The sequence below is a fragment of the Pseudochaenichthys georgianus genome, chromosome 12, assembly GCF_902827115.2.
Source record: "Pseudochaenichthys georgianus chromosome 12, fPseGeo1.2, whole genome shotgun sequence".
Classification (NCBI taxonomy): Eukaryota; Metazoa; Chordata; class Actinopteri; order Perciformes; family Channichthyidae; genus Pseudochaenichthys; species Pseudochaenichthys georgianus.
Window position 1 is genome coordinate 19,278,127 of NC_047514.1, and position 26,859 is coordinate 19,304,985.

Below are 26,859 nucleotides of genomic sequence, written 5' to 3' on the forward strand. Positions count from 1 at the left end.
AGTACACAATTTGGTTGTAAAGGTCAGTAAATAACTGACGAACAGTCGATTGCATATGGAACATTACTGAATTCTTGTAGACATAACAACAGTTGAGCACGGAAAATGTAAGTGCAACATAGGAAAACAAGTTTTAATATCTTATGAATATATTGCAATATATATACTGTACAAATGAGGTGAATCCTATTGCATTCTTTATACTTAAAAGGGACATTATCAATGATTTGTTTACAAAAACATGGATTTCAATTAACTGTACAAAACATAAATGATGGTTTATGTGTCTGATTCTCCACCGAAGTTGGGGTTGGTAAAAGCAGGCTGCAACCGAAGAAAGACAACTTAGTTTTTACACTTTCACAAAAACATAACAAAATATCATTGGGGATGCCACTGTTAGGAAATGACAAATGTGTCAAAGTCACAGTAAAGTATGTCGAAAAATTAGAAAACAAGTCATAGTATGTCGGGAAAAAAAATGAATAATGTAATGAACATTTTTGGAAATAGGTCATAGCATAGCATGTCAAAAAAAAAAAAAAAGTCATGGTATGTCAGAAAAAGAAAAGTCGTAGTTTAGTATGTCGAAAACATTTCGGAAAATGTAAAGGAAAGTCGAAAAAAGTCATGGTATAGTGTGTCAAAAATTAGGAAAAAAAGTAATAGTAGGCTATAGTATAGTATGACGAAAAGGTTGAGAAAACTCGTAGTATAATATGTAGATAGTTTAGTAAGTTGGAAAATTAGAAAAAAAGTCATAGATAATTAACAACTTACCACATCAACGGTAGCAGTTGTTCTTGTTGGCAGTCTCAAGCCGCTCAGTTTAACCCCTCTCACACTGAAGACATAGAACAGCACTCCAGCGATCAAGCTGCAGAACAGAATGGCTCCAATAACGGCGCCCACTATAACCCCTGCATCTGGACAGAGAGATACAGCAGATGTTACAGCAGTTGAAGGTACTCTAAAGGATTTAAAAACAACACTAACAAAATAATGTTTGGCACTTTGTTGCACTTACTGTTGCCTCCTGGACCATCAGTGGGGAAAACTGGATTCCCACCATCGTCTGTTGTATAGTCTGAAAATATGGTTAAACACAGACCAGCTGTTAAGATGTTGCTTATTATATCTAATCTTGGTAAGTATTATTATTATATCTTAGTAAGTATTCATTTACCACATTTTCTTTCTCTATGTTTTAAGAACCCAAAGAAAGTTTTAACAGTCTGTCTTCACACCTCTGGATGCTATTGAGGCTAAGGGTGCATTCACACCTAATAGTCCGCTTCTCTGGTGCGCACCAGACGACAGTTTGTTACATTGTTTCATTTTTCAGAAGGTTCGGTTTGCATTTCACACCTATGGAAGCCCATTTCCGCCACTTGAAAAAAATAAAATCCCCATGAAAAGTCATAATTATGAGATAAAAAAGTCGAAATAATGAGATAAAAAGTCATAATTATGAGATAAGAAAGTCGAAATTATGAGATAAAAAGTCATAATGAGATAAAAAGTCATGAGATAAAAAAGTCGAAATAATGAGATAAAAAGTCATAATAATGAGATAAGAAAGTCGAAATAATGAGATAAAAAGTCATAATTATGAGATAAAAAGTCATAATAATGAGATAAGAAAGTCGAAATAATGAGATAAAAAGTCATAATGAGATGAAAAGTCATAATGAGATAAAAAGTCATAATTATGAGATAAGAAGTGCGCATGCGCTGCAGTGGCGCTGTCTTCAAAGGTCCCTTCATCACCTTGCTGCTCTCCACCATGCAAACGGCATCTAGTAGAGATGTTAAGATTCACCGATTCGCATCGGCATAAACGTTCAAGATGCGAGTGCACCGGTTGAAAGAGTGCACATCGGCTACAGTTTGGGTTGAACCGGGTTGAACTCGCGATGCATCGATTGCGTAGCGTCTTTGCATCGGTAAAAAACCGATTCATTCATATAAAATCCCCTCATCCTGTCAACGCTCAGCAGAGACGATCTTTGATTTGGATATTTGCTTCGCCCGAGGCCGAGAGTCTCAGTTATCAACACACACGGAAGTTGAGGAGAAAGAGAAACACAGCGCACCGAAAAATACCTACAAATCAAACGTTTGGCAACACTTCGGATTGTTCAAGAAAGACGGTGTAATAGTCCTTTTATGCTATATAGCTGACCGCAGGTCATGGAGAGTAGACCTTTGTATGAGGTATCTTTATTACTCAACAGGTCTACAGCCATGATACATAGATCCGTCCTAGATGCGGGCTTGCATACACACAGTATCACTCCGCAGCCGCACCCCATCAGTAACGTCCTGATGGTATATGTGCGCGGCACTATATACTACAGTCAACTTGAAAAATCGCTCGCAAATTGTAAACGATGCCGAGCCGCTTTAAAGTACACACGTAGTACGAGGAACTTAGCGACGCACATAAAGAGGCGACATGGGGTCTGCGGCTGAAAAGAGAAACCTGAAAGTTAGACATATGAGTTAAATCACTCAGTGAGGTGTTCGGTCAGAGAGAGTGGTGTTTAGTTTACAGCAGCCTGTGACGGTCAATAATAATTTAAATGTCTTCCTTACTGTAAGCAGTTATGAAATACCTGTTTGTGAAAGGTTATTTGTATTCTTTATTGTTCCTATAGAACCCACTGCTTTCTGCTCACTGGTGAGTCAGCCTATGAATGAGTGTTAAGCACATCAGGCTGGCAGCTGTATGGGCATTGCACTATGGTAGCTGTTATTTGCACATTGTTAATCATGAGCAATGCATCCTTACATTGTTTAACTGTGAGGTGTTATACAATTGTACTGTAGCCTACTCTGGAGAGCTTTTAAAGTTAAAAAAATAAACGGCATGATGGGAGGTGCAGTACCAAATATGTAAAGCACTTTTTTGTTAATGTATGATTTGCTGCATATAAGGAATAAAACAAAAATCCTCTGTCGTACCAAATTGAAGTATCATTATTTTTGCATTGTGTTGAATCGCATCGTATCGCATAATATTGAATCAAATCGTATCGAACTGTATCGCAACAGGGGTGAATCGTATCGTATCGTATCACCTGGTGTTTCAAATGTATCGTTAATGTATCGTATCGTGGCAACGTATCGAGATGCGCATCGCATCGGCCTCAGTGATGGAGATGCACATCCCTAGCATCTAGTCCTAAATAAGGTAACTATTACAGGTGACTTTTGTAAATGTTAGATGTTAAATATAGCCTATATTGCAGCTACACTACAACAATGCAGTTCATAGCTTTGACATTACCTGTTATGAATATAATATATATGCCTATAGTTTTGTGGTAACGTTCACGGGTTAGAGTTAGAGCAACTCACAGCAGCAGTATGCCTACACTATTGTCATTAGTGGCGTGAACGTTACCACAAAACTATAGGCATATATATTATAGTTCATAACAGGTAATGTCAAAGCTATGAACTGCATTGTTGTAGTTTAGCTGCAATATAGGCTATATGTAACATCTAACATTTACAAAAGTCACCTGTAATAGTTACCTTATTTAGGACTAGATAGATGCTGTTTGCATGGTGGAGAGCAGCAAGGTGATGAAGGGACCTTTAAAGATAGCGCCACTGCAGCGCATGCGCACTTCTTATCTCATAATTATGACTTTTTATCTCATTATTTCGACTTTCTTATCTCATTATTATGACTTTCTATCTCATTATTTCGACTTTCTTATCTCATAATTATGACTTTTTATCTCATTATTATGACTTTTTATCTCATTATTTCGACTTTCTTATCTCATAATTATGACTTTATCTCATTATTTCGACTTTCTTATCTCATAATTATGACTTTTTATCTCATTATTTCGACTTTTTTATCTCATAATTATGACTTTATCTCATTATGACTTTTTATCTCATAATTTCGACTTTTTTATCTCATAATTATGACTTTTTATCTCATTATTATGACTTTATCTCATAATTTCGACTTTTTTATCTCATTATGACTTTTCATGGGGATTTTATTTTTTTCAAGTGGCGGAAATGGGCTTCCATACACACCTATGGTTCACACGGGCAAAACTCAAACGGACTATAAACTTTAAACACAAGTCATGTGCTCGGAAATGCTGTTCAACCATTGGTCAGACATTAAGGGGGTACGCAAATCCCGGCAATTTCTAGCGGAGCCTCCGCCATGGAGCATCGGCACTTTCGGCAGGTTATTCTCATGCTGCTGATAGCGTGCTGCTATCTTTCGGCTCGGCCTACACAAATACACCATGATTGCTCCACTCTATACACTGTACTGCAGCCCTTTACTCACAAGAGCAACACACTAACTTGCTTGGAGATCAACAGACACTAGCGGCCCGCGTATATGATTATATAATCAGACGACGTCCGTTAAAAAACATTATTACATGGTTTTGTTGAATACTCGATTCTGATTGGTCAATTCAAAACACGTGACACGTTTTTAATCCAGAACAGACAGACCGCTGTCAAGGATTTATTGACCGTTGTCAAGGACGCTCACATCTGCACAAAGAAGTCCGTTCGATTTAACTGTATACAGTTTGGCTGAAACTAACAGACAAGACAAGAGCGACAAGAGAACAGCGGAGAAGTAACGGGCAGAAACCCTCCTTTTTACGCAGCGGTCCAGACATAGGTCAGACACACATATTCAGTTGCCAGTTACTTTGGCATTAGGGCAGGGATATCTAGATACTTCTCAAGGTTTTACATAATGAATTGTGCTACTTTTAAAGCAAGCAACGATTTTTTTCAAATCTGTAATCAAAAAGCTCCTCAAAAACGCTATCGAAGCAGTTCCTGCAGTTGTTACGTTAGTTCAAACAGTAACAACGGACTATTTTTCTTAGCGGATGCATGTCAATTTAAATCAATACAACTATTTTTTAAATCAATAAAATAATTTTCTAAATCCACAAAAGCATTTCAATTAATATTGGGAGTCATGTCGTTACTTTGTTGAGAATATGGCCATGTAATAAACGGGATAATGTGCAGCGACTTGGTCGGGCTCCTGATCAGCTCCTGATCAGCCTGCCGGTGTCCTTTTCCCCATAATGACCGCGCTGCTGCACATTATCCATGAGAGACGTTCTGCAGAGGAGGGGCGTTTCACCGACGACAGGTGTTCTTACTTGTATGTAGCTGACAGAGAATTTTTACTTTACACGACACTGTTCAACACTTAATTCTGCTTTACTCTTTAACTAAACAACCGCGGATGTCTTGAAAGACTCTTTCGCTAAAGATTTTTGAAGATATCCGCGTTCTTGTGACACGTAAATACTGCGCTTCCTATGTTTTGGTGCGGACTGCGTTCACACCAACAATGAACCGCTCCAGAGTTCGCAAGCAAGCGCTCCGAGACCACCTATTTTAGCGGACCATGAGTCCGGTTGTTTAGTTCACTTAAGAGGTCTCGGACTGCGTTCACACCGACCCAAATGAACCGCACCAAGCGGCTAAACGCACCAGGGTTCGATTCAACCGGACTATACAAGGCAGGTGTGAACGCACCCTAAAAGAGGCAAGTAAGAAAATTAAGTAGATATCTTTTGTAATTCTGAGTTAAATAGTTTTCTCAGCTGTGTTTACGATATGAAGACAGGTTATACAAAATAGGTTTTGCCCGGCTAATCTTTAAGTGCCTTAATTCTTTTTGTTGTTGTTGACAGGATCATTTTATGTTTTTCAGTGAAATACAAATGTAGGTCGCAAGAGGCTGATATGCACCTCTACCTTTGTTCTAAATGGGAATAAAGCATTCATGTTTTCTTCCAGCTGAGCTTTAATTTGACTCATGGATCACTTTTTTACTTGTTCATAAATCATCAAAACAAGAGAGAAAACAGCTTTGAAAGGCAAGTGTTTTGAACTTGCCTTTCCGGGCCTCCTTAGTATTCCACCCAAATGTCAAAAAAAGAATGTAAAACACAAATCCTTACATTGGCGATGGCGGCATGCAAAGCCTCTCTTTTGCAGGCAGTTGTTGTCATTCCAGTTTCCGTCTTGGAACATCTCCACACAGTTCTCCTCTGCCACCTCCCCAGGGTGGAAGGCTGCATTGGGCTCACCGGCAGCCCAGTTTAGGAAGCCCAGAGACGTCTTATCCGTCCAGCCCCAGCCGACTAGAAAAGCAAGGTTTCATAAAGGTTAGTGCACATATATCTGTATATTTCACATAAAAGCTCAGGGTCAAGTAGTATGAAAGACACATTTGTATGGTTTCGACACTCACAGTTGCGGTCCCTAGTGAGGCCGATCCATATGTTGTGATACTTGGTGTGATTGAGGTTCCTGATGAACTCCACCTCCGCTCTGCTGTGGAGCGACAGCAGGTCTGCCTTGGCGGCCTGGCAGTAGTGCAGGGAGTCCGGCCAGGAGAAACCCTGCTGCTGGTTGTACACAAAGTAACAGTAGCGGCCATATGGTATCCAGTAGGGCAGACACTTCCCATCACCAGGGGCAGGGGTCGGCGGCGGTTTCTCTGTGAGGAGAAATAAGTTACATCATCAAGGCTACAAGTTTTAGACTAAATGACGGTTTTCAGATGGAGAGACTAGAGAAAAAAAGAGTCACAAACCTGGGGAGATCTTGCAGACGTAAGGTTTAGCTTGGTCACACTTGGTGTCGTTCCAGGTCCCGTGGAACGCACGAGAAGCATGCATGCTCACGCAGCCCTCGTCCTTTATATTGCTGGGTTCTCCTGGTCCCCACTGAGTGAAGAAAACTGGCCAGTCATCTGTCCACATGTAGGAGCCGTCGTCCTGCATTCAAGGAAATATAAGCTCCGGTTAAATAGTTAACGTTTCAAGTTACTCAGACTAATTCGTTATAGATATTTTCCAAATTGTCGGTACACCAAATGAAGATATTTGTTAATAACTTCAACGTCCTGTAAGGCCAAATGAGTCACTGTTGGCTAAAAAGTTAAGATTAGAAAAAGTTGGGAACCAAAGGGTTAAATAACCTGGAAGAAGTTAATACTAGCTCCACCAGCTAAAACATGTTGAGTGAAAAACTCAAGGATGTGTTTAAGATAGCTTATTTCTTATTTGTACACAGATGGTTATGAAACCACATGTGTAGGTCCTTAATGAGTTTTTAATTTCCAGGTAGTTCAGGCAACAACATGGTGTGTTTCCTCCCTGTCAGCACCTTGCGCCTGAGTCCGATCCAGGCGTCGGCTCGGCCCTGCAGGACGGCCCCGGCCACGAAGGCCTGGTCGTAGCTCATGTCGATGCTGGCCAGGTTCCCTCCCTCGTCCTGGCAGGCCGCCTGAGCCGCGTCCCAGGTGGCCGGCTCCTCCACCAGCCTGTAGCAGTTCAGATACCAGGATGTGTAGCCAGTCGGGCAGGGGGCCTTGGTCGGGGGTGGAGGGTTAATGCTGCTCGCTGATGTGGAAGCAGGTACAGAAAAGTATTTGATTAAGGACTGAATTGAGATTTTTAGCTCCTAAATGTTTTTTACGTAAACCCTTTGGAGTAACATTGTAGAAAAACTGTTTCATGTGGCAATCTGTGCACACATAAAGTTTAATAGGCATACATGTTGCCAGTCTGAATGATTAAGGCCAATGCAATTACAAAGAAACATGTATGACTAATGGAGTATTTATTGTTATATTGTATAATTGTTACTTTTATTTAAATGGAGGATCTAAGTTTTTCATCCACTACTGAAAACAGTCCAGGATATCAACATGTATTATTAAATAAAACGAAATAAAGCCAATACACTGCATGATGGAACATTTCTCCCTGTAGGAACATTACAGTAGCATGTTAAATTGATTACAAAAAAATGCCCTAAAGTACAGTTAGATCTGTGTGAATTAACTAGTCACTACAACAGCCTCATTATATGTTCTCTAGAGAAATATTGTGCAATGACACAGCAGATAAAATGCCACAAAGTACAGTAAGATTAAAATAAAAAAATATAAAAAAAATATACATAATTTAATTCAAAACTTGTGCACAGATTGTAAAACCGCATTTTAAAAAAAAAATGTAATTCCTGTTTCTATAAGCAAATAAATCCTATCCAAGCAAAAACAAAGGAAATTGGGAGTGTTGACTGACATTTCTTCCTGGAGCAGACGAAGCTGTGATCCCTGTGACAGGAGTCATCGTTCCACCTGCCGGTCACCAGGTGGTTGTGAGAAATCGCCACACAGTGTTCCTGTTGAGAAGGACAAGAACGCTTCAAGCTATCTATCTATATACATTAGAGGATGTTTTAGTCCTGCTTACAAAGATTGAACATGTATCCCACTGGCTTTGCACCGATTATAAATAACTTGTGTTGTAGAGGATCCTCACCGCTCCTCCTGCGTTGTTGGGCTCCTTGTCGTTCCAATTGGTGTACAGCACCGGGCTGACCCCATCACTCCAGGCGTACTGATTCTCCAACAAGAGATCCGACAGGCCGATCCACGTGGGAAGCTTGAGGTCCCTCAGGTAGCTGGAAACAAAGTCTGGAGGAGAGGAGAGAGTATAAATACAGAGAGCAGTCCCTTTGACCTGGCGCTGTTTCCTCCTCAAAGGTCCAGCTTACCGTTCTCGTACTGGTCATCGATAACGGCCAGATCTCCTCCCTGCTCTTTGCACCAGCTGCGAGCGAAAGACCAGTTGGCCTTAATGTCACCCGTCTTCCCTTTGAACATGAAGCACTTGTCCTTGAAACGCATCCAGCCTGAGATGAAGAAACAGAATAAAGTGACATCAGGTTTCACAGATAGTTTCAGGATGTAAAATCACTTTTGATTCAATAACATTATTACGGGATGTATAATTATCAATGTGTAAGGAAGGCAGGCAGCTCCAACAACAAACACCAATTTAATTAGTTTTGCTCACGTCTGGAGATCAGCCCATGACTTCAGAATTCACTATATTATCAAATCCTCCATAAGGAGTTATCTCATTTAAAAGTGTAATAAAGTTACAAAATTCACTTTAAACACGGTAATAAAGAGATACAAAATAGAAAAACAGACAAAGATTTTGAGATGGATAACAAATGATAATACATTCCAGCCGGGAAAAGAAGTTGCAGGTTTTAAGCGATGGGCCCGAGGGGGCATCACAGCAATATGTAGGATGGTGGAGAAAGGGGAAATGCAGAGTTTTCTATGGTATAATGGTATAATGTATGTAGAGTGCAGCATTCAACTACTGGGTCAAGGGTATGCAGGGAATTTGGCTGGAAGAACATAATCAGATACTTCATAACCCCAAAGATAAAAGGGAGGTAACCTATGCCCCGGGACAGAACGCATGTTGGAGGCAATGCGGCGAGGTGGGGGCAGACCACACACACACACACACACACACACAATGTAAATGCCAAAAGATGAAAGGATACTGGGAGAAAGTATGGGGCGTATTGAGGGGATATTAGGTTATGAGGTTCCTTGGGGAATCTGGTAGAGGAAAACTCACAGGGTGGGGACAGATTAAGGTGCTGCTGGCTGCCAGCAAGAACACTATTACCAGAGCATGGTATAGCAGCGGATCCACCTACGAAGGAGCAATGGCTGGGAGGAGTACAGGAAATATGTGATATGGAAAGACTCACACACATATTGAGGGTCCAGGAAGGGACATTTGAGTCCAAATGGGAACAATGAGTTGAGTATAAAAGAAAAATGAACGGCACCATAAATTGAGAGTTGGAACCAGAGAATGATGTTAAAATAGGATAGAAAGCTTCCATGTCACTGTGCTTGTTTTTATTATTACTTTTATTTTTTTTCAATGGGTTTTTAATTCAAATGTATACTGAACTATGTGGTTTTGTATATTTATAAAAATTTAAATAAAAATGTAAGTGAAAAAAAGAAAAGTGTAATAAAGTATATTTCTAAAATATGGGTTGAAGAACAGGTTGTATTCTGTAGTATGTCATAGAAAAAGTAAAGCTGTAATATATTGTAAAAGAGTCATACAGTCAGTAAATGATGTTAACACTGTCATTAAAGTCAAAGTATATTATATGCCATTAGATCATCAGCTCAGGTTACAAAACAAATATATTTTTTCATATTTTTACTTTGAGATACATTTAGGTGGTAATAATAATTTCAAACGCAACAACTTGTAACTGAGTATTTTGTTTACATTGTGGTATTATTATTTGCTGTTGTCCTCCATCAGAGAGTGTGTGTTACCTTCAGGGCAGTTGCCCTCCCAGGGCTGTGTGGGTGGAGGGGGAGTGTGGATATCTCCAGGGAACTTCTTACAGACGTAGCCTGCTCCGGCCCGACCACAGTTTGCATCGTTCCAGCCACCTTCACAAGAATGAGATCAAATGATTAATAACAATAAATAAACTCATCTATATTGTGACATTCAGCCAATTAGTTGAGCTTTTTACCTTGAAGTCGGTTCATCTGAACACACTGCTCCTCCCCGTTGGCATTGTTGGGCTCACCTGGACTCCAGTGAGTGTAAGTGAGAGGGGAGAAGTCCACCCACCTGTGCACATCACACAAAGAAACCTTGGTGTTGACCTTTTATGTGCACTTAATAAAGAGAAGGTCCTCTCTAATGGAACAAATGGGTCTCTCCATTAGATTTCAAGGAATTACATTTGATAACATGTAAAAAGGCCCTTTTTTCATTTAAATTATTTTTCTTTTATCTAAATTGAAAAACACTTTTTTTTGCATTACATTATTACATTGTAAAAAACTGAGAAGGTGGATCAATCTGTAAAAGTGTCTAAACCTGGCTGTAGTTAATTGTGAAATAAAGGGGTGAAGATCAAATAACACATACATGTATTGTCCACCTGTGATGCCAAACATCCTCATCCCAATCCAAGCTGAAGCCACCTGGCCGGTCCCCACCTTGAACACAAGAACATCGTGTCTCAAACACATTTCACTGAGACATGGTACAACATGTTCTGAGAGAGAGACGCACCATGGTGTTGACGTAAGCCTGTTCGTCTTTGTTGAGGATGGAGACGAGCGAGGCCTTCTCTTCGTAGCAGCGTCTCATGGCCGTGTGGAAGTCAACAATGTCGGTGTCGTTGTAGTAGTAGCAGATGTTGTTGTTCTTCCTCCAACCGGGGTTCGCGCCACAATCAGGAGCTGAGCACGGAGATGAGAAAAACACACGGAGATAATGTGCAAAAAGCAACACATGGAGTGGAGATTTCTGACACTTACTAATCTTTGCCATTTTTCAATATTGAGAGGTGAGGTTCACTCTACTGAAGTTTCTATACAATGGGTGGTGTTGCATTTCGGGATTGTGAGCAGTAAGTAGTGTCACATGCATGAAACTACATTTTAAATATATATAGTCTCAGCTCTGGTATTTAAAATAAAGCAAACACACAACTATATGAATACCACAATGTTTTACTCCCTCCACCTCTGCTGCTGTTTAACCATAATTGTAATGTTCTCAACAACACAGTCTTTAGTTATTCCATTACATATGAATCAACCAGCCTTGATGTAAAGTGGCAGACAGTCTGAAATCAAACACATCTCTTTCTATAGAAATGTTGCCAAACATGCCGTAGGCTATCAATGGTTTAGTTTCTACCTTATAAACAGATTCAAGTCAGATTGTTCAATCATGTTGTACAGCCTTCTCAGCTGTAAATTAACACCAGGACAAAACCTTGTCAGTACAGGAAGGACGGTGCATTGTGGGAACAGTTTACCTGGGACTGGAGGTGGGGGCACAGGGGGCAGGATGGGGTTCTTTCCTTTAGCAATCATGCATATCCAGTCCTGGTGGGCGTCACAGTTCAGATCGTTCCATTCAGAGAAGGTCCCGTTGGTGCTGCTCACCATCTCCACACACTCCTCACGGCCCTCGTGGTTGTTGGGCTCCCCGTGACCCCAGTTAGTGTGTGAGAGAGGTGTGCCGTCGCTCCAAGAATAACCTACACGATAGGAATAGTCATGAGTGTATTCTTTATCTGTACCCCAATTATCTTCAGCTCTGTAAAACACACACGACACACACCTCCTTCTGCTGGGTTGTGCTTGAGGCCGATCCACTTGCTGGTGCCTTTGCTGTACAGAGCCAGGAACTCCTCCTCCTCCTGGGTGTGGAGGCTCACCAGGTTAGCTCCTCTGGAGACGCAGTCCTCCAGAGCGGCTCCCCAGCTCTTCTTCATGGACCAGTCCACATTGTGGAAGAGCTGCAAGGAATCAGACGATAATAACCAGTGCTGACCAGAGGAGGAAGAAGTATTCTGCTACTTCACTTAAGTAAAAGGTCCAATGCACTATGAGTAAGTAGTATTGATATGTTGTAAAATGTTCCTTGTCAGTGTTTTATTTTTATTTATAATAAAATAATATAATATTCTACTCGCGAACATGTGTTGATGTTTCCTAATACAGCTGTAGATGTTTAAGGTTGTCCTTATTTTAACTCCTTTATACACAGTTGAGTAGTTAAATCTACTAAATGCATCATATTATATCAAATCACCATAAGTTTTTTAATGCACGAAGGAAGACAAAACATCCTTCAGGTAATCACACACATTTAAATTCAACTCATGAGAAACATAACTTAAGATTTTAAATAAATGTGGAGAACATTTCCCTTTGAGATGGTGTGGAGTAGAAGAAGAAAGTACCTTAAGAAAATACTAATGTAAAAATGTGGAACTTCTAATTTGTACCTAAGGGCAATACTTGAGTTCATGTGCTTGGTTGCTTTTCCCCACTAGCCTAATGACCTTGCAGATAACTTGGTTATGGTGTTTATTCCACTGCCTTCTTTACCTTGAAACAGTTTCTGAAGTGAGGCAGGGCGGTCCAGCTTGTGGCACAGCCCTGAGAAGGAGGGAAAGTCGGGGCCTTGGTGGGGGGGGTGATGTCGGGCCGGGGTTTCTCACAGACGAAGGCGTGTTTCTCCAAGCACTCCTTATCATCCCAGAAACCACCAATCGGACCCGTTGTCATGGCCACACAGGTGCCATCCCCGCTATCTACAGACAAAATGGACATTGGTGTTTTTCCAATGGGTATAATGGTATAGGGAATTCTTTTGATATCTGCATGTGTTAGTGTCTGTACCTGGCTGATTTTTGTCCCAGTGGGTGAAGGACAGAAGTGCCCCGTTGTCCCAGATGTAGTCGACCCCCCCACTCGACCCTCCTCGAGCACGCAGGCCAATCCACCAGAAACCAGTCTTACCCGACAGCGCCACTGTGAAATGTGACTGCTCATAACTGCAGAGAATACAGAGACGATGCATTCAAACTCCTGCCAACCCGATTGTTACAAGATGACAAATGCTTAATCTGCCACTATTATCAATCCATTGTGTCATTTCTCTTTTATTTCCTTATTGGGATTTATGCAGTCTTGTGCAGAGATGGCAAAAGTACACACATCCTTTACTCAAGTAGAAGTACAGATACTCATGTTTAAAAATACTCTGGTAAAAGTAGAAGTACTGACTACATTTCTTTACCCAAGTAAAAGTAAAGGAGTATGGGCTTTGAAATGTACTTAAGTAAAAAGTACCCATAACTAGCAGCTGTTTTAAAGAGTACCTGAGCTCCCTTTATATTAATAGAACAATAATGTCATTGTTAGCTAATGAATGTTTCGATGCTGAATAACGGCAACATGACCACGTTTCCATTGGTCCCTCTTCTTTAGAGAAGACCAGGAAGTGATGGATACACGAATCGTGTTCAAATCAATAGGCACGCAATGACTCTGAATAATAATGATCACGCCACCAAACACACATTCAAACTAAAGGAACCAGCCTGTTTGGAAAATGTAGAAAGTACAGGTATTTGTTTTAAAAACGTAGGAAGTAAAAGTACAGATACTTGTGTTAAAAATGTAGGAAGTAAAAGTAAAAAGTCGTCAGAAAAATAAGTAGTTGAGTAAAGTACTGATACCAGAAAATGTACTTAAGTACAGTAACGAAGTATTTGTACTCCACTACTTCCAATACAACTTTGCTTTTTATAAAATGAAAATCACAATGCCAGTTTTCTTTTTCATCCGTGGAAATTCTGGGGGGGGGGGGGGTTTCTTCACCAAACCCTCTTTTCCCACCTTTATCAAGTTTTGTGATACTGACTTGGAAAATGGATCACCAGAATAGTGTTCTCTCTCTTGCCTTTCAGTCAGGTAGTTCATTCAGAATAAATCATAAAGTAACTGACCTCATTATTCAAAAGCTGTACAATAGAAATGATTGCAAACATGTGTATCCAAAAGGTACAATGTGTTGGGGGTAATAAAAGAAAGGTGATAACAAGCAGTCCCTCACATGTCCCCGATGTGCAGCAGGAAGCTGTCCTGCTCCTCACAGAAAGCCTTGGCCTCCGCCCAGGTCCTGCCCGTCTCCTCCATCCAGTAGCAGGCGTAGCCGTACGAATCCCAGCCCTGACACAAAGGCAATTATCTCTTTACTCAACACACGAGAAGATAGATTCAAGATTCTTATCAAATGTATGGCTTGTTTTCCCCACCTGAGGGCATCCGTACACAGTGGGTTTCACAGAGGGCAGTGGGTAGTGTGCTTTGGGCGTTTTGCATATGTAGGTATTGAGCTCGGTGCAGGACACGTCATTCCATCGTCCGGTCTGAAACAGAGAGGACATTTACATCAAAAGTCCCTGCAAAGAATGATTAAGGACTTTGATCAAGTACATGTTGTTACTGGTGTGTACCTGGTATATCATCTCCACACAGTCCTCGTGGAACCCGTCGTGGTTGTTGGGCTCCCCCGGGGCCCAGTAAGTGAAGGTCGCCATGTGTTCGTCAGACCAGGTAAACATCCCGGTCACAACCAGGTCAGTCAGACCCGTCCACACGTCACTGGTGGCTGCATAAACCAACCCAGAAAAAAATGCAATTAGCTTTTTACCATATGCTGTTTTTTTAAGCGGACCAGAGTTCACAAGATGACAGTGTCAAAAAAGAATAATGTCACCTCAACCTTTACCTACAGTTTTCTGTCACTTCCATCATTCTCTTGCAATATCTGATATCTTTTTGTACTTGCACTTATTTGATTTATTTGTAAGTGCATTGTATGTTGCATTAATGGAGGATCCTGGGTCTTAACTTTGACCTGCGCACATACATGGAAATATATTTAACAATCCGGACTCAGATATGTGTTCATTTAATTCATTTCTTGTTTTAACAGCTACTTACCTGTATATCATTTAAATTGTATCTGTAATTGTATTAATCTTGTCTGAATCTGTACTGTACTTTCACACGTACTCTGTTGCTGCTTAAACTCCTGAATGTCCCCACAGGGATTAATAAAGTTCCATGTTATCTTATCTTATCCTAAGATTTTCATTTCCAACACTATGGTGTAGTTTATCTACATGTGACAATAAATCCCTTGAATCGTTGAATCATCTTCCTTTCTTACTTTATCTTGTAATCCCTAAACCAAATGCTACTTCCTATTTCTTCTAGATACATACCCATGTACAGGTAGCTTTCCAGCCAGCTCTGCTCCGTCATGGAGAGGATGGAAACGAGTTCAGCACCCATCGCCCTGCAAGTCCTCTGGGCATCGTGCCAAGTCTTTTTGTCTTCAAAAGGTTTGTAGCAGAAATCTCCAAACTCATACCAGTCGGGCCCTGAACACCTCAGCTCTGAAGGACAGAGTTTCAAATCAGTGCAATCAATGAATTGGAAAAAGACATAAAAACCAGCAGAAATATCAAATGTTATCTGATAAAAAAAGTGTTTGCTTAGAGATTTGTTGAAGGGATGATAAATGTAACTCACCCCCATCTGCAAAAGTGTATGACACAGCGTAGTTCCCATCATATCTGTAGAGAAGAATGTGAATTAGCCTCCAAGGAAAGTTACACGATGAAAGAAAAGGGATTATTTGAAACTCCGCTGCTTACTGTAGAGAGGTGATGCCGTTCTGGGTGGAGCCGGCGTAGAAGTTCTGTCCTGGAGCTTTCAGCAGAGTGCAGTCCCCTCCATTCTCATTCAACACCACTCCAGCATGGATAGCAGCAGCACAGGTGTTGGAGTCCTGTTAGAGGAGACACAGCAGAGAGAGGATTATATATTTAATGAGAAATATATACTTTCTAAAGTAGAGAAGTTGTGATAAGAAATCCGCTCATACCCCACGATACACTAAAGTGCCGTACACTCTGTGGTAAGTGTTGGAACAGCGCGCTGGACAACTGACACTGAAAGATACACGAGAATCAGTTGTGTGTATGATGGTGGGAAAAAGAGTCGCATAGATTTGCAGAATACAAATGTTGGGTTAAATATGCAATTTTTTATTTTTGGTGTAAACATCTCAAGTCTCACTCACGTCATTTTATCGTTGGCAAAGTTGAAGTTGGGCCTACTGGCGCAGCTGACTGCATCTGTTGAACAACAACGGTTCATCATTGACCATCAGATTTCTTGTGATCACAGCAGGCTTGGACCAGTAGTAAACTGTAATTTTGGGAATTTGTAAGTAGATTTGTAGAGTGATGTAAAGAGTAAAGTAAGAGTAAACTAATGTTCTTACAGTCGGGGGTGCACCCTAAGACGTCGAAGCGCAGGCCGGCCTGCCCGTTGAACTCCAGCAGGAGGACGCGGATGTACCGAGTCGTCACAGGGCTCCCCAGCAGCTGAGTGACAGGACTGTTTTTGTCCGTCGATCCTGGGAAAGACTGAAAATCAAAGAAATATGGAATGACAACAAGTTCTTCAGCTGGGGCTCTACAATGTTTACAAATCACCTCTTCTTATTATTTAAAGAGAGAGAACAAAAAGGAGGGGATGTTAGGACCTCTGCCGATCAAGTCCCTTTCCTTCTGAATGGTCTCCTGAGCTAAGTTGACCCATAAAAGGTCAAACAAAAACTATCTTTTTGCATCAGCCGTCAACCTCACTTAGTCTGGCCTAATAATAATGTTCTAAGGTTATCCAATTTATACTGAGTATGTGCTCGTGATAAATGTATGTACACATCTTTGACATATTTATTTGTGTTTCATTTGGGTACTTTTTTACGTATTTTGCTTTTCACACTTATTTATCAATTGTATGTTTGTAATACTTTGTATGAAGTTTATCTCACTTGTTTAACTTGGGTATATGTTGGTGTCTCTGCTCACTCACCTGCCCGTCCGCAGTGTAGTCCGTCCAGATTGTTCCGTCCATGCTGTGCTGGATCTTAAACTCGGTGATCCAGTGTTCATTTTGAGGACACCCCTGGATTACTACTCCTGTCACTTTTCTAGTTTGGCCCAGATTTGCCTGGATCCAGCTTGAGGTTGCTGAGGAGGATACGAGGACACCAATTCAACATTAAAACAAGATGAAACTCTGCCTTTAAGAATATATTGAAATCTCATGTTGTATGTGTGACTGCTGGTTTGATACGCACCGGTTCCTGAAGGCATCCAGCAGGAGTTTCCATTCAAGCGGGCCTTGTTGGGAGTGTAGAAACCGATGGAGGAGGAAGCAGAGAGCTGGGAGTCCGTGATGTTCCCGTCCTCCACACCCAGGCCGTGCAGACACACTGAGCAGCCAATCACAAGACAACACACATTAAACATCATGTTGGGGGTTCCGGATAGAAAAAGCCCCAAATAATGAATTCAATTGTTCTGTAGGCTAAAATAATGATTTATTAAGCTCAATGAACTGATTTGAAGTTTTCCCAAGAAGAGTACATTGCAAACCCAATTTTTATGGATACAATATTTTGGATATATAATTTATATTGCTACAATACAATACGAAGTAGAAAAACACGAAAATAAATGGGACAAACACTGTTTAGGTAAGAATGGGTCTAAATACAACAATAAATATGAAAATGATGGTTTCTAAATGTATTAGCCCTAAGATGATTGTAAATAATTCCAGGGCATTATTGTATTTCCAGGAGAGATTTTAAATCAATCACAGGGGGAAAAGAAAGCCCACCTTTTTGTTCACAGCTGTAGACGATCTCAAGGTATTTGGAAACGGTGGGGCAGGGGTCCTCCTCGGTATGGGCGTACAGAAAGCAGAGGGGATGGTTGTCACACCTCTTCCTAAAGTAAGGGAGGATACCAGCCACTGCGCAGCTTCCTGCAGGACAATGATCATCGTCTGGTTAAGCATGGATTCACATTTACATAATATTTAGATATGAATTAGAGAACAATTGCCAGTCGAAAGGCAATGATACACATTGACAGAGAGACTACAGCACCTCCTGATCCCTCCAGATGTGGACAGATGTCGGCGCTCTTTCGTCCATAGAAGGCAGACTGGATGTTAATCACACTTTCGGTCGGACAGTGGAGGACAGCGGAGGAGTCCTGGCACACCAGAGCCGTCATGAAGCCTGCAGCAGGAAGGATTTTCAACTTTAATCTTTAATACAAATTCATCGCTGCATCAGGTCCATTTGTTGTTGTTTCAATAAGGAAGTATGCAGATATCAATATCAATGATGAGGTGTTGTTACCCTCATGAGGAGGAGGAGGCTCAGGTGTGTTCCCTGGAAGAGAGAAAGACGAGTATAGTGGTAGAAACATCAACACTCAGTATTACCTTCTGTTTGCAACAGTTATAGCACCACACCTCACCTCTGCGCTCACAGATATATCCTCTTTTGCTGTCACAGTTGTCGTCGTTCCAGTAGCCGTTGTTAATGAGGATAGCAAGGCAGTCTTCACCGTAATAGTCGTCAGGGTTACCTGTGAGGAATAATGAGGCGAAGAAAGGGAAATCAGTTGTCTTGAAATAATAATGATAAAATATTTTGATCACTTTTTTTTTTTTAGACAGCACTGTTCAATTATATCTTGTTTTTATTTGTATTCTCTCGGCTTTCCAATCACTTTTTAAAAATGTTAGTACTTAAGTGTCATTACATAATGTGTTTCTTTGCATGTCTTAATGCTTTGATGTTTTTTGTAAAGCCCTTTGAGTTGCCTGAAATGTCCTGCGAAAATATACTTGCCTTACATTTTGTTATGTTATTAGACCTAAAACGAACCTGCGCTCCAGCGGATGTATCTGAAGGGAGCTCCATCCATCCACTCCCAGCCGCCCTCAGTGACCGAGTCGTGGCCGCCCATCCACAGAGAGATCCCAGTGGGACTCACCTGGATCACACCTGAGGGGAAACCACCAATCAAATTAGAGTGAGAGACAAGCTTAATGCAAGTTTAATCTACCAGAGGAAGGTTGCTCTGTAAGAAGGATGCTTATTATCCAGCACATAATATATTCTTAATAGATGATTGAGAGAAATGACACTGTTGCCCATAAAGTTGGAATAATTGTATTTTCAGACACATTCCTCTTTTTATTCCTATTTACACACACAATCATTTCATGAGAAGGTATTCCAACATTATAGGCATCAGTGTATTTTATGATTCTAAACATTTTAGTTTAATCCTAAATTTGCCATAGATAGTTTATTTGCTAACTCTAACATCTATACTCTATATACTGCATTTTATGTAGTTAGAGTATGACAGATTATTAGGGAAACAAGTTGTAATTTGAATCTCCAAACTTTTATATATTACCATAATTTTGTAACATTATTATTATTATTTGATCTTTTCTGTAAATATTACGATTACTATAAAACAATGTTTAAACAAATAAATAGAAATGAAAGAAAATGTACTGTCAATCATCATAAATGTAGCAATAATTATATATAATATTTGAATGAATTAGTCAGACACAGAGTAAAGGCGGTACCTTGAATGAAGGCCTGCTCGAAAGGGTCTGTGATGCTGACCAGGTCCCCCCCCTGGTTCACACAGTCGGCCCGAGCCTCCGCCCACGTCCTGGTGGACAGGTAGTTGAACAGGTAGCAGTAATCATTAAAGGGGTCGGACATCCAGAATCCACATTTCGGATTCCATCCTGTAACAAAAACAACCGAATATTAGCACAAATCAAGATAAACACACATATTATCACTGTGAGGCCATGCTAACTATGAAGTGTACCTGGTCCAGATGTCGGGGGCTGGGGAGGAGGGCCTTGTCCTTTAGCTATGAAGATACAAGACAGACATTTGACTTCAAAATATCATCACTAACACACCACATGTGAATACAAATGGTTTAGTATGAAACCTTTTTTGCAGATGAATTCCTTGGTGGTATCGCAGAAATCGTCGTTGAGTAACCCCGGTTCGTGGTGGTTCATCCCTCGGAGGTTCACACAGTCCTTGTTGTCCTGCCAGTCGTCCGGCTGGTTGGGCGCCCACGGGAGGAGGTCCTGAAGTCCAGAGGAAATCATTTTAGAGGAGCAACTTCAGTGTCATACTGCCACATTTTCTATTATTAGTCATTCAAAATAGTTTAAACTGGGAATACAGTTTGACCGTTACTGCAAGCAGACCTAAGAAGTTATCAACGTTTGAAGGACGAATGTGTGCTTAGGGATTGTGACTAATATGACAAACAAAGGGATCAGAATAAAATAGTCAAGTTGTAAAAGCAAGTCTTTGCAAGTGATTAAAAAACGTGAAGGATTATTTCTTAACTTTGTCATAACTTTCATAAAAAAGCAATTGGTGTGAAAAGGAGTTGAACGTCAAGAGGAAAATACAGAAGATACTAGAGGTATATAATATATTTAAAAACCGAAATCATTCAAAGTAATAATAATTAGAGAATAAAAAAGATAATGACATTAATTATCAGCCAAATTGAATAACTAGGTTTTAAAAGTATTGAGATAGAAGTTTCTAAATAAAGACATATAGAACTGTATACTGCATTGTCAGCTGATAATTGTCTCCTGCTCTGTGCAGTTGTAAGACCAGATTGAAGTACTTTGTGTCCAAATGTTTACAGTTATATTTATCACATAATATGTTCCTGGCTCCATCACTTACTGCAGCAGTTCCATCGGTCCACACAAACTGGTTCTCGTTGTTTATATCATTCAACCCCACCCAGGCTTCCCCTGGCATGTGAGCTGCAGGAAAAAGACGATTTACACTTTAAACAATATACTTTCTTGATTGATTATTTCATGATGATTGCATGTGGTGTACAGGTGGTTTACCAGTGATGAAGCTCAGCTCCTCCAGGGAGTGGAAGCTGACCAGGTGACTCTGCTCTCCGCTGCAGTGAGCCTCGGCGTCGTGCCAGTTCCTCACCTGCTCAGTCTCAAACTGATAGCAGAAATCCCCATACAACAAATACCCAGCGTCACAGTGGGAATCTGGAGCAAAGAATAAAGGTGAGAGTTATCAACGCAGCTTCAGATACACCGTGTGTGGAGAGGAAACAGGAAGTCCGACTGACCAGGAGCTGAGGTTGGTTTTGGATTCTGTCCCCCCGTCATCTCACAAATGTAACCCAGGCTCTTGAAGCAGTTAGTTGTTTCCCATTTGCCCTCGTAATTTCCTGAAACAGGAGATTTAATCGTGTTGGTGTTCATCAGCCTCAACTGAAAACATATCAAGTGTAAGTTCAGGGATGAGATGGTGGAGGGTTTTTTCTACCTGTGAAGATCTGTCCACAGTCCCAGGTGGCAACAGTGTTCTTGGGCCAACCAGGGAGATAGTTGGAAAAAGTAACCGGGGATTTATCCACCCATTTAAAGGCCCCATCCTGGTCCTTATCTGGTGACATCACAAACAAGATAATGAATGGAAAAGGGCATTTTCAAAAATCATTTATTGCAGAGAAGACATTTCTTTGTTTCACATCAAAAGTACCTGATAAACCGATCCATAGGTCCGGGATCTCCACTTGGTGAAAGTCTGGGAGTTTTCCATTTATGTAGAACTGTTCATCTTGACTAGAAGAAAACGACACAGGTTAAGTTTTCCACTGTTCTCCCGCAGTCAGCTTTTTAGCCTCTTTTAGCTTTTATTGTTTTGGTTTTTCATCCCAGATCAGTCAGCTGTTTGAATAAAAGGCTCTAATACACTTCTTAACGCTTTGTGGTGCACTCAGTGGAGCATTCAGTGGTTAAATAACAGATATTTCACTCAGGAAAATAGTTGAATTGTTGTTAAATGGTAAGTGATAAAAGCCTCAGTTCATCAAGACTTATCTCAGACTTCAATTCTTCTTTCACCAAATGCGAGATAAACAACGTTTTTTTGAAAGAATTGAAGGCAACATAGCGTGAATAATTGTCATTTTGTGGTAAAAGTATTCCTTTAAATGTGTCATTCAAGACCACGCTGCAGGGCAGGTCTACTTTTACTCCTTTCCATTCTGCTGTTATTTCAGTTTATGCTATTTCTTATTATAAAAGTCATATACTGAGGCTTCAACATCACCTACTTGTTAATAATGAGAAGGTGGGCCCCCAGATCGGAGCACTTGGTGGCAGCGTCGTGCCAGGTGGTCAACAGATTGACATTACTGACCATCCAGTAACAACTGCCGAAGAAACTCTGCCAGCCAGGGGGGCAGATCGCTGGAGGGGAGGTTAGAGGAACAAGAAGAAATAGTTGAAATGAAAAGCAAATCATTTCTTAGTATTGTATGCTTCTGATAATCAATCCGGCTTACTGTTCAGTGGTCGTTTACACATGTAGGGACGCTCGTATCTGCACACATGGGCCCTCCACTTCCCAAACTCGTCTGATGGTTCTTTAATGATTGCAGAACACAAGCCGGCCTGTAAATCCCTGTTGGAGAACATGTGTTTTAACCTTGATTGCACAATATATCTTTATTTAAATAATAATAAAATAATGTTCTATCTTACCCTGAAGGTTGATCATCGCCCCAGTTGGTGTACCCCACTGGGAGAGCATCAGACCAGGCGTACTGACTGTTCCCCGCTTCAACCTGACAGGAAATCTTGGTGCATTTCTGGAGGAACAGAGCTCCTCTTCAGCATTGTCCATTTTAAACTCAGAGGATGTGCAACATAGAAGGAAGTGTAACTGTAAGCATCAGCTTGACTCCTCTAAAGCAGATGTGAATCTCTGTAGTTGCCGTTAAACTGTGGAATTCTTTACCAAATGATTGAAAGGGCTGGATGAACATCTCTAGGTTTATGAACATGTATGAAGAAATGATAATTAGACAGTATGAAGATGTCAGGTAACCTTTTTAGATTATGCTAGATTGTTGTGTGTTTAAATTGTGTCTTTTGGTTTCATGTTATAAGTATTGGTTGTAAGCAGCTGTGAGTGGCAGACCATGTCATGTGACTTCCTTCTCCCTGCTCCTTTCCATCATGGGCTATACAAGCTGCTGAAAGTGTACATGTTGGGTTTGATAATAACTGCCATGAGTGGAATACTCGTTATACTTCAGAATAAGTAGCTCTCCTAATGCCACGGTGTTCCTCTCACCAGTGTGGAGAGTCCCACCCAGAGGTCAGCCCACGAGGGGTCCAGAGTTCCTGTGACGTACTCCTCCTCCTCTGCACTGACGATGGACACCAGGTCCCCCCCCTCCTGAACGCAGTCCCCCCTCGCCTCAGACCAGCTCTTCCTGGTCTCAGCCTTCAGCTTGTAGCAGTTGGAGCCGTACGGTCTCCAGCCGTTTGCTAAGTCACACCGCGGGCCAGGATTCGCTGAAGAGCAGGAAAGAAAACATGCTTAATGGTTGTGATTAAACTTGGTAAATTCCACATTTTATGAATGTACTTAAGAACTATTTGAAGTTACTCATTTTGTGCTACTTTATACAATTCCAAACCCATCATCTTACACTGTACTTTGCTTCACCCTCTACATTTATATGACAGCTTCAGTGAGTCACTTTGCAGATATAGAGTATCAATACACATTCTAAATAAACTAAAAATAGATTATGATATTTTATTACAGGTTAAACAACTTAGCGGTATATTTAAAATTCGCTCCACCTTAACAAGCTACAATATTAAAGTGATGAACACCATCATTTATCACTTATTATAATCTCTTAAATGATTTATTATGGTGAATTATGAGTACCTTTGCTGTTTGTACTTAAACTACATACTTTTGTATTTTACTTAGGTGACATTTGATTGCAGATCTTTATTTGCAACAGAGTATTTCTACATCGTGTTGCTGTATTGCTCCTTTGACTTAAGTAAAATATCTGAGTATCTTGTAGAGTCGTCACTAGAAACAAAATAAATTGCTCTGAAATGTATATGTATGAAGAGAGGAATAAGGGTTTTAGCTCTACGGTTTCAACTCGTTTTAGATCTAACACAGTACAGACAGTGGACTTACGGTTGACGTGCTTGCAGATATATTTCCTCTTGACGTTGCAGTTCTTGTCGCTCCACCGGCCTTGGCTCTCCCCGACCACCTGAACACAGTCCTCTCCGGGCTCATCGCCCCAGTTATCAGGCTGCCCGTTCATCCAGTATCTACAACAGGAGAGGAATCACTTGTGATAAACTAAAATAAATGTAATGTAATACATACTTTTTTGTATGATGCATATTTTAATATTGGTATAACATACGATAAGTATGGTATGAAGGTGCTCCCATCGCTCCACTCAAACACGTTTTCTGAGACCTGGTCATTCAGGCCGAACCAGAACGTCTCTGTGCCGATCTGTGTCCTCACCCACAGCTAGACATTATAAATAAAAATACATTGAGAATTATGTATTTTATTTCAAACAAAACACAAGTATAAAACATAAATAAACATATCCCAAATTCTCATTAGCAATTTAAACAATGTCAATACATTTAAATGAAGGTACAGGAGTAGAAAGAAGTATTTTCTTACATGATCCTATTCTTTTTCCACAACTGAAACAATTAACTGAACATTTATCATCTATCAACTCAAACCACACGCTATGATGTCAAACTGAAATATCCACACAGTGTCTTCCTCACAATACCTCCCCAAAATAAAAGTCCTGACCATCTTTTTAAAACTATTTATATTTAGACTTTTGAAAAACCACATCACAGATTCAACCTAAACATTGAAATACACATAGTCCCAAAGTGTAACAAGCACCATTTTTTGTTTAATTACAACTTATTCTTAAATTACAAATCCCTCAGTCTAAAAGAAATGTCATATACATCCCAGAAGTAAATACATACATTGTTTTGTTTCTAGTGCAATGATTCCCTACAGTGTGTAAGGCTTTATGATCCAGGACTGAATCACTTTCTTCACACATGTGGTATGTTGGCTTTCTGATTCTGCTGGCTAATCACCTTCAATTGCTTTGTCATATACTCTTTCCAGCATAATCTTTGTTGCGTTTAAATTGTGTTATATTGTCGTCAAAACACTTTTGCATTTACAATTTTCAATTCCATAATCATCTCCAAAATCTGATGCAAATGTTTACCGGAAGAATCCATGAGTAGAGCCGTCTGCAGAGAACATTAACCCAATGGGTGATTTCAGGCGTGTGTGTGTGTGTGTGTGTGTGTGTGTGTGTGTGTGTGTGTGTGTGTGTGTGTGTGTGTGTGTGTGTGTGTGTGTGTGTGTGTGTGTGTGTGTGTGTGTGTGTGTGTGCTCACCCTCTCATGAATGTCCTGGACACTCATCAGGTTGCTGTTCTGAGCGATACAAAAGGCGTTAGCCTCCATCCATGTCCTTACATCAGTTGAAAAGAAGTAACATCTGTCTTCATTCTCCCTCCAGCCCTGCTGACACTGGCAATGAGCTGAAACACAACAAAACAAAACAGTGTTACTGCGCACTATGACAACACATGGAATAGAAATAATATATTATGAAGAGCACCACAGCACAGGTAACCAATACTACCTTACCAACCTGCCTCTATAGAAAGCACTAAGATGCAATTAAATGGTGAAATAAGTACATGCTAAAACATCTGATCATCATTTTAGAATGCTTAAAATGGGATTGTTTTGTCTTTTATGTTCTGATGTGACGCATCATTATAGAGATCACAAGCAACATCTCTCAGTCAGCAAGAATGGTAGAATAAAAAATAACGTGATTACTTTTAATGGGTGATAAGTCAAAAAAGTTTATTTGAAACTTCACAAATACCCATTTAATCATAAAAGTCCCATGACAGATCCACAGTCCAGCCAGGTCAGTCAGTTCTCATACAAAACTCTGGGTAATGTTTGACTTTAACAACAAGACACTATAGCATCACATGTTTTGCACACATCTTTATTGAGTTGATAGAGCAAAAGAAACTTGAACCACCACAGCACTGACTCTCTCTGACCGCTGCACGACCTTGTGGGGCGTCAGTAACATCAGGTGACCATTACACTAGTCAGTTCGATGGATGCATAACAAATGAAAAAATACTACAATCCCTACATTTACATTTACTGTTTTAAGTTTAAACATTCTTCTGCTTAAAACAAATGCTAGCGTAACATTTAGCAGTAAAGTATACCAGTGTGTTGAGGTATTTCCCCCACATTTCAGAGAAGCAGTTGAGTTCATGATGGAACGTAGTAGTACCATTCAAGATTGGTTGAAAATTGGCTTAAAGAAAATTATTATTAAGGTTAGAAGTCTCTAAGTACAAGTGTTTTTTTGTTGTTGTTTCGACGCATGATTATTACTTTTATGCCAAAAAACAATTTTCAACAAGTTTCTGGATAATACTTTCTCCCTCCCGTCTTGAGTTAGGCACTTTCAATAAAAAAAATATAAACATTGCAAAGAATACCTTATATACTTGATGTCCTTAACAGTTGCCACATAACACATATTAAAAGCACTACTTTTTGTTCACTTCACACTTGGTTCTTGTTGATCCATTTCAAAACTCAAATCTGTGCTCTTTCTTACTTTTCTAATAATGTAACCAAAAACAGACTTACCGCATGCGAGAAGAGCAGCAGCGCTGAGCAGCTGCAGCAGCATTTTTATTTCTGTGTTCATTTCTCAAGGT

General features: G+C 40.4%; 1 protein-coding gene across 1 annotated transcript; it reads right to left on the reverse strand.

Moving 5' to 3' along the window:
• Positions 1-33: 33 nt before the first annotated feature.
• LOC117455946 (uncharacterized) lies at positions 34-26,849 on the reverse strand. Its single transcript, XM_034095610.2, has 50 exons — positions 26,789-26,849; positions 25,490-25,635; positions 24,457-24,569; positions 24,219-24,358; positions 23,343-23,566; positions 22,748-22,854; positions 22,549-22,667; positions 22,318-22,453; positions 21,741-21,823; positions 21,525-21,644; positions 21,325-21,426; positions 21,083-21,241; positions 20,910-20,992; positions 20,143-20,287; positions 20,014-20,058; positions 19,760-19,927; positions 19,038-19,157; positions 18,625-18,735; positions 18,504-18,536; positions 18,246-18,380; positions 17,975-18,121; positions 17,430-17,564; positions 17,162-17,319; positions 16,566-16,710; positions 16,362-16,416; positions 16,164-16,230; positions 15,934-16,067; positions 15,809-15,852; positions 15,499-15,672; positions 14,725-14,879; positions 14,524-14,637; positions 14,322-14,437; positions 13,103-13,257; positions 12,809-13,014; positions 12,036-12,213; positions 11,728-11,952; positions 10,974-11,143; positions 10,827-10,897; positions 10,423-10,523; positions 10,217-10,336; positions 8,602-8,739; positions 8,367-8,521; positions 8,127-8,226; positions 7,201-7,436; positions 6,626-6,809; positions 6,281-6,529; positions 5,988-6,170; positions 1,028-1,087; positions 781-926; positions 34-324 (listed from the first exon to the last, which is right to left on the reverse strand). The coding sequence occupies exons 1-50, from the start codon at positions 26,847-26,849 to the stop codon at positions 280-282; spliced, it is 6,516 nt and encodes a 2,171-aa protein (XP_033951501.2). The 3' UTR covers positions 34-279.
• Between the last annotated feature and the right edge of the window lie 10 nt (positions 26,850-26,859).

Coding starts and splice junctions, on each gene's coding strand:
- LOC117455946 (XM_034095610.2), bottom strand. CDS start 26,849: ATGAACACAGAAATAAAAATGCTGCTGCAGCTGCTCAGCGCTGCTGCT. Junction 14,880..15,498: donor GGAAAGCTACCTGTACATGG/GTATGTATCTAG, acceptor TGGTTTATGCAG/CCACCAGTGACGTGTGGACG. Junction 8,740..10,216: donor GGAGGGCAACTGCCCTGAAG/GTAACACACACT, acceptor TCTTCATCTCAG/GCTGGATGCGTTTCAAGGAC.